Below are 10,914 nucleotides of genomic sequence, written 5' to 3'. Positions count from 1 at the left end.
GGGCGGTTGCCATGGCGCCGGGCCGCCCGCCGCTGCGGCCTCCACCGCGGGGCGAGGCGGGGACCGGGCCGGGGGCGGCGGCGGCGGCGGGGGCGCCCGGCGCCTCGCCCTCCCGCCGGGGCCCGCCTCGGGCTCCCCCCGCGGCCCCCGGGGCGGGCCCCGCGCCCGGCACCACGACACGCAGCCGGCAGCGGGCCACCGGGGCGGGTTTATTTGTAACGGTGTCACGGAGTACATCGCGTCACGCAGGCGAACGACGATCGCGCCCCGCTGCACCCTCCCTGTCCCCGTCCCCTCGCAGCACCCGTGGGTGCAGGGAGGCGGGGGCGCCGGTCTGGCCACCGTCCGGCTCGGAGCCTGGCGGCACCGGGCGGCCCCCGCCACCCCAGCCGGGGCCTGGAGCCGGTGCACGGAGCCCGGGGGAGGGGGGTGTGCCCAGGGGGACGCATCGCAGGGGGCCGAGGGGTCCGCGCCGCGGGCGGTACAGCGGGGAACGCGCTACGGGCATCTACGTCCCACAGCGGGGCGCGTGGGAGCGGCGGCTCTCCGAAGCGCAGGTTAGCTTTCCTCCTTCTCAGCCTCCTCCTTCTCATCTTCGTCGTCTTTCTCCCCGTTGAGTTTTTGGCGAGCGAAATCCTCGATGACGATGTCCTCCTCGCTGGAAGGGAGAGCGGAGCGCGGTGAGGCCGCGGTCCCGAAGAGGGAGAAAGCCCTGCTGACACCCAAACCCTGCTCCTACGAGGGGACAGCGTGGTGCTCGCCCCGGCCCTGGCACCCCACAGACCGCCGGGAACAGCCACGGAGCCCCACAGGCCGCCAGGAACAGCCACGGAGCCCCACAGGCCACAGGGAACAGCCACAGAGCCCCACAGGCCGCAGGGAACAGCCACGGAGCCCCACAGGCCGCAGGGAACAGCCACGGAGCCCCACAGGCCGCCGGGAACAGCCACGGAGCCCCACAGGCTGCAGGGAACAGCCACGGAGCCCCACAGACCGCCGGGAACAGCCACGGAGCCCCACAGACCGCCGGGAACAGCCACGGAGCCCCACAGGCTGCAGGGAACAGCCACGGAGCCCCAGAGGCTGCAGGGAACAGCCACGGAGCCCCACAGGCCGCCGGGAACAGCCACGGAGCCCCACAGGCCGCCGGGAACAGCCACGGAGCCCCACAGGCTGCCGGGAACAGCCACGGAGCCGCAGCCTGACCCGAGCACACGCAGGACACACAGCCAGGACAGATCGCTGGCTCGACTGCGAGCGTGCGTGACCGGAGGAGCTGGGCTTTCGCCTGCAACTTTTGGCGTTTTTTTTAAGATAATATTTTGCATTGTCAAGGGAAAAAAAGGAAGGAAAAGAAATTAAAGTGGAGACAAAGAGATTAGTTACCTCCTTGTGAAAGGCGAGCGGCAGATGACATCAAGGGAGAGCAGCAAAATGAAAAGTGGGGGAAGAAAACGGAAAAAAAGAGTCAGCAAAACCAATTCCAAAAGCTTGCGAATGTGAAACGACTTGGCAAAACCTACAGGGAGCGATGGTGGGGACAGGCCAAGAGATTTCCTCCTCTGGAAGTTTAAATATCCTCGCTGAGCTGGGAAACTGATAGGCTTTGGTGTGAAAGCCTTGCAGTTGCAGCCCGAGTTTCCAGGCTCCAAATCCCAGTGCTCGTGTCCCGTTGCAGGGTGTAACCAGACACAAAAACAGCCTTTTGGGGCTTTCCAAGCCAGGGCCGGCTGCGGGGCTGGTTGGCGGCCGTGGCTGCCAGGAATGGGTTTGGCACGCTGCGGCTTCCCAGAGGGAAACCACCCCAGCTGTGGCTTCAGCTGGAGTCAGCTCCTGTTGTGGGAGGAGGAGAGGGCTCTGGCACTGGGGAGCGTGCGGGGGCACGGGGCTGTGACCGGTGCCGCTTCCAGCGGCCGAGGGGCCTCAGCGCGGGGCAGATGGGGACTGAGGCCCCAAAGGGGACGTTATGTCCAGCGGTGGCACTGGTGACTGGGAGATGCAGCACTGCCGGCTGCTTCCGCGGGACAAGGTGAGGTCTGGGCTTGCAGCAAGAGAGGCTGCTGTGTTTGCGGCAAGGGGAGTTGTAACGTAAGCCCTGGAAATGTGCAGAACACGTGCTGAGCCCAGCGTTTGCATCTTCCCAGCCTGTGACAATGCTCCTGCTGCCTGTCCACCATGGAGCGTGTCATGCTGTCTGCTGTGACAGGGCTTTGAAGCCTGGATGATTTAATCCAAGGATGTAATCTCAAACTGGAATGGGGCATCACATCCATCTGCGATGGATCCGTATGGTTTCTGTGTTAGAGGAAATACGGGCTTGAGGTATAAGGAAACCTCTTTACCTTGGCTTATCTGCAGTCCATTGATAAGCAAAGCACCAGGAGGCAAGGATTGGGAGAGAGATACATGCAGGTTAGTAGAGAAAGGACATTTCAACTAACAAACATCTCTTCTTAATGCTCAAGTGTTTTTCTGGAAAGAGAGATGTTGAGAAGGGCGGCAGCTGGGGCGGCGCGGGGAGGAGAGCTGCTCCCATGGCTGGTCCCGGACAGAGGGTGGCTGCCGCGCAGCCGGAGCAGCTCTGCCCGTCCCGCAGCCAGGGGTGCTGGGGCAGAGCAGGGCCCTTTGCGCAGAGGCAGCTGCATCGGTGTTGCTTTTACCAGTTTCCCTCGGAATGGGAACTGCCTCTTCCTCCCCTGCGTTCCAGCGGCACCCCAGGTGCTACTTACCGTCCACAGGTTTCTGGTGCATCAGGATGAGAGGCAGCTCGACGCCGACGTCGCTGGAAGGAAAAGCACTTCTTTCAATAAACCCACCCGGCACCGCACCGTGCTTAGCCCCGCGGGCAGCTCCCTCCTTACCTGGAAGTGAGATCCCCCAGGATGCTGCGGCGGCGGGAGAGAAGGGACAGAAGTCAGCCAAGGCAGAGGAGGGGAGGTGTTAGACTTCGCTTTATAATAAGATGATTGATAATGGGGGTGAAGGGCAGCGGCGATGGGGATGGAGGTGTGGGAGCCAGAGAGCAGCCCAGCGCCCGGCTGCCCCACGGCCCGGGGGGAGCGGGACAAGGGGATCCACGGCATCAATCCCTTCGTCACCTGCCCGGGGGTACAAGATCCCCCAGCATGGCCCAAGGGGACGGTCCCTGCCCCCCACGCCCGCAGAGCCTCACCCTCCTCGGGACACCACCAGGTTGACCTTCACTTTGTAGGACACCAGGATGCCCAGCACCTCCTTGTCCATGCCGGGTCTCAGGCTAGGAGAAAGGCAGAGCGGAGCGGTGAGGCGGGCAGCGCTGCTCGCAGACCCCGTCCGCTCCCCCCGCAGCAGCTCCCGGGGCTGTGTCCGTGCCCCGTGTCGTGTGGGGTGCACTGGGGTGTAGCAGGAGAGGACAACACAACGTGGCAGTAAAAGAGAGGGGAGGCCACTTGGCTGAAGCCACAGAGCTGTTTCTGGAGGCCACTTGAGCTGCCTGAGCTGGGATTTACTCCCGCGGCAAGACCCGGTGCAGCTCTGCAGAGGGATGCAGGGGCTTTGGACGATGGTTGGGACTGGGAGGCTACGTCTCCTGTGAGATGGAGAGGTGGGTCTGTGGCCGTGCCACGAAACCCCTACGTTTTCCAGCTGGATGGGGTGGGCACAGGAGGTGTGGGGGACCCTTGGCAGGAGCCCAGAGCATCCTGAGCAGCGAGAAGCTGTTGGAGAGGGGGGAAGGGGCGGGTTCGGCCGTGGCGGGCAGCGGGGGGAGCCCACCCGGCTCTTACATGGTGGTGGAGGCCAGGTTGGTGTCCTCGTGCTTCAGCTTGCCGTCGAGAGCGAGGCCTCGCTTCTCACGGTTGGCCGAGAGCGTGGGGGTGACGGAGTACGTTTTGGAGAAGGTGGAGTTGGCCGCCACGTTCTCGCTGCAAGGGGTGGGAGAGGAGAGCTCGGAGCCAGCACCAGCCTGGTGGGCGCTCAGCACCCGCCGGGGATGCTCAGCATCGCGCCAGACACCTGGGCAGAGCCAGCCCCCCCCGCCCTGCCCTCCCCACGCAGCTGCCTGGGCCCGTTTCCTCCTTTTGTTCCCTTATACAACCACTTCTTTTTTCTACCCCCCGCCTTTGCTGCAGCCCTCCTCGTCCTCATGGGCGCAGAGGCTGCGGCTGGCCTCAGAGATGCGAAGCGAGGAGAGGAAGCAGCCGGGCGCGGGGGCAGCTGCGCACCTTCCCCCAGGGACCTCCCCAGCCGACACCGGCTTGTGCTGGGGGACACGGCATCCGCAGCCTTCCCTCTCCTCTGCTTCCTCTGCATCTGCTCTTCTAACCCTGATATTTTTACTGCCTGGTGTAAAACCGTCTTCCCCACCCCCTCTCCCCTCCTCCTCCTCCTCCTCCTCCTTTCTCTTCCTCCCTCTGGCCGCGATGTCACGCCACCCCCAGCACCTTTTTACTTACTTTATCTCCTCGCTGCACACAGTCTTCGTGTATTTATCCAGAGAATAGAGGACCACGTCTGTGATCTGATCAACTGAGGAGAGACAAGAGGGTGCAGCGTTGGGGACACGGCAGAGGCACGGGCGCGCAGTCCCCATCTCCGACGGGGAGGCCGGGACGCGGTGGCTGCCGGGACGTGCCCCTCCTGCCCCCTCTCACCCGAGATCTTAATTTTTTTCACAATCTTGTTGGTAGTGTTGTTGATGTTGACAGTCACGTTGATGGGGTCACCGTGGTAGTAGATCTGCAGTGGGAAGAGGCTCGGTTACGTGACCGGGCATCCCGGTCCCCATCCCTGGGGACGCACGTGGTGGCACGAGCCAGGGGATGGCCCCCCTGCTGACCTCCTTATCCAGGGAGGCTTCGAGGTGCAGGGGCTTGTCGGACATCATGAACTGCCGGATGGTCTCCGACTTCGGGGGTGGCCCCGTCTTCACAGGCGCAAACTGGATCTTGCGGATGATGAGGCGCACCGAGTTCCTGCGGGGCGAGAAGCGGTCACCCCCAGTCCCCCCGGCAGGGACGTGTTGACACAGCCTTTGCGGGGGACGCGTTGGCTGTCTTCAGGGACATCACAGTGTCTCTAGCCAAGGATGCAAGCTGCAGCCTGCTCTTGGGACGTGCTCACGGGGACCACTGCCCTTCCTTCGGGCAAAGTACCCCATCCAAGCGTGGCACGGGCTGACAGCAGGTCCTCGGCCCAACCCCTAAGCTGGCCACCCCAAAACCACCCAGCGGTTTGGTTTTAGGGCCCTGGGGCAGGAAAGGGATCCCCTGCAAATACCTCTTGTGAATTTTCTCCTCCAGATTTTCAGCACAAAATCCTTTGACCTCAAAGTCCACGCCGCAGGCCTAGGGGGACACGTATGGTCACTAAGCAGGAGGGGCTGAGCTGCCTGAGGTTTCGGTTCATTCCCCACCTTCCTCCACTGCCTCCCCGGAGATCCTGGTCCCAGCTCCAGCCATCCTTCCTCTCCAACCCTCACCCCGCGGGCCAAGTCCCCATGAAAGAGAAGCAGCTCTCGGTTTTGGCACCCCACAACTTAACCCCCTGCCAGAGGGAACGGGTCCACGGGACACAGGTCGGGGACAGCAGCTCACCTTCCCCACATCATCTGGTCCCGGCTGGAGGGTGACCGAGCAGGGCAGGTTGGTGGCAACCTGGGCAGAAGAGGGAAAGTGAGGGAAAAGTAAATAAAGACCATGCCCAGAGATGAGCCCTGGTGCCCACCATGGAGGTGTGCAGTCGGGAAGAGCTGAGCAGCCCCTACCTCGAAGGTGAAGGGGTAGGCGTTCTCCCCGAGCTTCTTCATCAGCTTCTCCTGCAACGGAGTGAGGGTTTTGGGTGCCTGGTCCGGCACCGGTGGGAAGATCTGGGTGGTCAGGACATAGAGGTCCTTCCTGAAGGTCAGCCCAATAACGTCGAGGTCATCTCGGCCATAGCGAAATGCGCAAGTCAGCGTCACGTACACTGAAGCCATAAATGTGGAAGGAATGGAAAGGATGGAAACAGAGAGGAGTGGGGTTCGGGGGAGGATGAGACAAAGGGAAGGCAAGGGGTTCAGAAAAGAGGGAAGAAAGAAAAACTACTTTAATAACTCTTTAGGAGAAATATGACCCTGTTATCAGGACCCAGACCTCAAACACCAAGTTAACAAGAGTCACCACATCTTTCTACAAGGCACGGGTGGCTTCAGAGCTGGTGCCCCAGGCAGAGGAGATGAGAAGAAGGAGGCAGCTTTCCCCTCTGGGTCAGCTGCCGTGGCCCTGGCCTACAACGAGCTGTAGACAACCCGTTGCAGTTTTAACCTGACTACAGTCCCAGGTTCCTTGTGAGCTTTGGACCAGTTTCCATCCCTTCCCCTTATAACGTGGGGTTTTGTGCCTTCATACCTTTTCTGTCCTTTAGGTACTCGGGGTCGATGAGGCAGACGCCATCTGCAAACAAGCAGAGAAGAAGGGCCAATGAGCTCGGCTGCCCAGGAAGATCCTTGCAAAAATACAGTGCTTTTTTGAAGTCAAATAATCCGCTCATCAGCTGGGAAGGTGCCCGAGGGGAGCTGCCCGTCAGGGGGACAGCGATGCCTCCTCCAGCATCTCCACCAGCAGCGTGGCCGGGTTGTTTTGCAAAGGGACTTTGTCCCTTTCCCTGCCATTTTTTCTGTAAGAGTATTTGCAGGAAAACAGGACATTTGCTCCTTTGGAGCTTCCCTTGCTGCTCCTGCCCCAGCAGGAACCAGAGGCGAGCAGCCACCGGCACAGGGACCGGTCTCCCTGCCTGCTCACTGCCCGTGCTACCCCTCCATGGCAGCCACGGCCCCACTCACCTACGGAGTCCACCGACTCCACGTGATCCACAAAGTCTCTCCTCCCCAGGTAGATGGATAGCTGGAGGCAGCACACGGTGAAAGGAGAGAAGGAAACGGGTCAGTTAGTGTTTGCCGTGGCACTGGCTAAAATTTTCCAGCCCCGGGTGGTGTTGAGGGGCTTGTTAACCCTGCCATTAACACATTGGACCAGGCATTGCATTTAAGGATTCATATAGGGTTTTTTTTTTAAATTTCTATTTTGAAAAGCGAGCCCTGAGGTGGCATCGTGGCAGGTATAGCAAGAATCAATCAGATTTCAAAGGGAAGGGAAACGCAGCCCATGTTCCGTCCCACGGGCAGAGCCAGCCCGAGGAGCCCCGCAGCCCCTCCACACCGGCACAGCCTGCACCTTGGGCTGACCCGCACCCAGGGACGGGGCGCACGCTCCCCTCTCTGCCTGCACGGACTCACCTTGCTGTTGGGGCTGGTCTTCTTGAACACCCTGCGGAGGAAACACAGACAGACGGGTTGGGAACGCCCTGGAGCAGGCTGGATGGGGCACAGCCCTGGGGCAGGCAGGGAGCGGGTGGCTGTTCATCTGCCGGGGGCGAGGGCTTCCCTGCAAGCGTGGTGCGTGGTGCCGGAGCGTGCACGGGATGTCCTGGCCTTGGGGAACTCGGTGTCCTGCAAATTCAGAGCCAAACCCGCCCCATCTGGCTGCCCCGGGGGACGTCATGCTCCTGAGCTCAGCGTGTGACCCTCGAGGAGGGGGTGCGTTAGCTGGCTGCGTCTTATGGGCAAGTGAGAAAGCACCAACACGCAGAAGGAAAGAGAAGGTGCTTTGCCGGCCCCGCGACGGCTTGCTCCATCTCGTTACGGCGAGCTCACGTACCCGCTGGCTATGGCAGCGGCTGGGGGGAGCCGGGGGGCTCGCTTTCTCCCTCTGCTCCTGCCTCACAGCGCCCTGCTCCATCCCAATTTAAAAAAAAAAAAAAAGAAGAAAAAAAAGAAGACACTTACTTTGCTCCTTCTGCCATTTTAAGTCAGCGGCCGTGCAGGCAGGGATCTGCAGGGAGAGATGGAGGAGAAGTGCTGGGCGAGGCGGTGGGGAAGGGGCAGCGGCCGGCCATCGCCAGCCGGCGGGACAGAATCATTCCCGTCCCACTGAACTGCACGGCCCCGACCCACGGCCCCTCCGTCCCCATCGGGCAGCGCCAGAGCCGGCTCTGGGAGGGCAGCGCCGGCCGCCCTGCCCTCATGCCCGGAGCCCGGCTGGGGCTGCCCAGCCCTGCCCCACGGCTGCCCGCGTTTTGCTCCCTCGAGCCTGGCCTCCAGAATTAAACCGTAAATATCGCACTGATCACCAGCTGATTCTCCGGGAGATTAGATGGGATGAGCTCAGCTTCTTAAAGTTAGGCAGCTCTGACATTAGCAGAGCTTAAGCCCAGGCAGGATTTTAAGCCCCACGGGCGTGTGGGCAGAGTTGCCTCTTTACGCAACCGCAGGGATGCTGGGGAGAAAGAAGAAATTGATATGGGGGGAGGAGGTGATCCTCTTCCCCACGGGAAAACAAGGGATTAGTCCCAAACACAGGATCTTTGATGGCCTCAGGTGCTGCGGGATGGGAAGCTCGGGCATCCTCGCCTGCAGGGTTTCTTGGGCAGCAGCAAGAGACGGTGCAGAGGGAGCGGGAGCAGAGCGGTGCCGCAGGCTCGGCCCTCTCCAGAGCTCGGGAATTGAGGACGAGGCAATGAAAGGTGGAGAACCGCTGAACTCCTCTGCATCTCCCAAGCCCCAGGGAGGGGACCCGGACCCCTCCTGGCTTGGCTGAGCTCTCCCACGCTGCCACCCGGCCCCTCCACCCATGCCCTCTGGCTCGGCCACGCTGAAATCCTTTTGGCCACGTTTTTCCCCTTTCAGCCCCAGGCCACCCTCCTTCCAGCCACCAATGTCCCTGCCCCCAAGCGTTTTACAAAACAGCAGGATCCGTGCTCCAAAGCACCGGCAGGGCCCAGGCAGCAGAGCAGGCAGCACTCACCTGACGGGTGGGCGGACAGACAGACAGACGCTCTCCTCTTCCTCTCCCAACACGTCCCACTGCCACCCAGTCGCTACAGGCTGCTCCCAGTCCTCCAGCTTCTTATATCCTCACCGCGGTCCCTCCCCTGGCATCTGATCTCGCCCGCTCGGCTTTGGCTGCAGACGGGGGGGTGCGTGTGTGTGTTTGCACCGTGGGAGAGGTACTTTCGGGAAGAATCCTATTAGTTTATTAACTGGGGAGACGCTTCATGAGTAAGAGTGGGCTATAATCACGGCTGCTGCTGGAGCCCTGAGAAAGCAGCTTACGGAGATTGGCAAAGCAGGCTTAGGAGCAAGGTGATGGTAATTGAGGTGGAAGCTCTCCTCCCGGTGGGCAGGGGTGCAGGCAGGGCACGGGCAGGGGCGCAGATTCCCACGGGGGCTCTCTACAGCTGCTCCCATGGCAAGTGGAGCTGGGCCAGCCCTGGGCACGAGGATGGATGGAGACAGCAGCGGGAAGGGAGGGACCTGCCTGGTTTTATCCCTCCCTCACGCACTTTGCTGAATGGCTGACAGATGGACGGGAGGCGCAGGCAGCTCCTTGCACGGCCAACGTGCCCGTCTGGCTGGTCACCTAGAGGTGACCTGCTGTGGTCCAGGGCCCACGGGACACCCTTGCCACAGGGACGCTGATGTACAAGATGATGGGGCGAAGGCACAGGCAAGGCTCGGGGCTGCAGCGGCAGCTCCCACGCCAGGCTCCGCTCCCGCCGAAGCAGCAGGGACGGGCTGGCCACCCCTCGGTGGTGGGACACAGACCTGCCACCGTCCCCCAGCACCGCTGGGCAATCTGCTCAGCCCCGCATCATTTCATAACACCGTGGGCTGGCCTCGCCTGACCCGATTAGCACATCATTAATTCAAGGTTTGCTGCTGCAAATAGAAAACTTGAAAGCGCAGAGTGGATTTGCCTTACGGCTGGCTGGGAGAGAAGCGCTCCCTGCTACCGTCCCTCCTCGGCCGCTGCCGGCGCGCAGGATCCCCCTCCCGCAGGGGCGGCTGCAGGATGCTCGCGTGGGTGCTGCCCCCGGGTTGGCCCTAGGGACAGGGCACAGACCCACGGGACAGCCCAGGGCAGCCTGCAAACTGCTCCAGCAAGGCCCCGCTCATCTTCCTCACCTCCAGCATCCCTCAAGCCCTTGCTTGCTTGGCCAGACCCTTTGCCTTGAGCACGCACTTGGTTCTGGCTCAGCCCCCAGAGCTGAGCACCAAGGTTGGGATGTGCCTGCTCGCTGCTGTGCCTCCATCCCAGAGCTGCCAGCAGCCTCCTCCCAGCACCCTGGATCAGCTCAACGACCTTCATCACCTGGGTACCAGCCCCTCCCAAACGCAGCCCACCTGTGCCCTGGCCCCATGGGCCACTGGGAGCCACTGGGAGCCACCACGAGCCACCATGGCACACCAGCCCTGCCAGCCCCGCTGCCCAGGGCTTTAGCTGTCAGCACGCGTTGCCCGGGCCCGGGACTTGTGATCTCTTTAATTGCACACAGGAGAGCTGCTTAGTTTGCAGATTAGCGGGTGCTATTTCTGCCAAGGTTGGGGGGACACGTGAACTGTGACCTTCCCGCTGGCGGGTGGAAGAGGAGGAGGAGGAGGCAGCCCCACCTGGACGCCCGCTGCCCACCTAATCCCGAGCTCTCTGTTTGCAGCTCTTCGTTCGGCTCTTAATAAGGCCTCTGAGACGGGTGCGGTTCACAAGGGCCATGGCCATAGGGTCTGCAGAACGTGGCGAGGATGGAGAGCAGATTTCATTACGGGTGGCTTCAGCTTGGTTTAATCCTGACTGGGTGGATTCAGCCAGGGAGACCTTGCCCGGGTTGGGGGACAGATATTCCCCCCCCCCCCAAAACAGTGGTGAGACGGACAGACCACATCCCTTCCTGCGCTCGCACCGTGCTCCGAACCGAGCACCGGGGAAGGAAGCTGGGGGATGCAGCACTGTGTTAAAAATAATAGGAAAATGAGAGAGGGCTTCTTCCTTTTTCCTGTTTAATAAACGGTCAAAGGCTCCTCTCATCTGCCTCGTCCCACCCGTCCCTCCAGGCCCACGAAGC

The 10,914-nt window shown here is 61.8% G+C and overlaps 1 protein-coding gene across 1 annotated transcript; it reads right to left on the bottom strand.

Annotated features, from left to right (window-relative positions):
- Positions 1-453: 453 nt before the first annotated feature.
- On the bottom strand, positions 454-7,818 carry ARR3 (arrestin 3; the record flags this gene model as incomplete). The annotated part of the gene is made up of 15 exons (XM_082322889.1): positions 454-658; positions 2,726-2,782; positions 2,862-2,885; positions 3,173-3,256; positions 3,765-3,902; positions 4,434-4,506; positions 4,632-4,716; positions 4,817-4,952; positions 5,257-5,324; positions 5,574-5,633; positions 5,744-5,943; positions 6,366-6,410; positions 6,800-6,860; positions 7,253-7,283; positions 7,802-7,818. 15 exons carry the CDS (start codon positions 7,816-7,818, stop codon positions 559-561), a joined length of 1,179 nt encoding a protein of 392 aa, XP_082179015.1. The 3' UTR covers positions 454-558.
- Positions 7,819-10,914: the final 3,096 nt, after the last annotated feature.

This window comes from Platalea leucorodia (genome assembly GCF_965183815.1).
Source record: "Platalea leucorodia genome assembly, chromosome: 10".
Taxonomy (NCBI): domain Eukaryota; kingdom Metazoa; phylum Chordata; class Aves; order Pelecaniformes; family Threskiornithidae; genus Platalea; species Platalea leucorodia.
The sequence above is the reverse complement of the archived record's forward strand: the minus strand, read 5'-3'. Positions and strand labels throughout refer to the sequence as shown.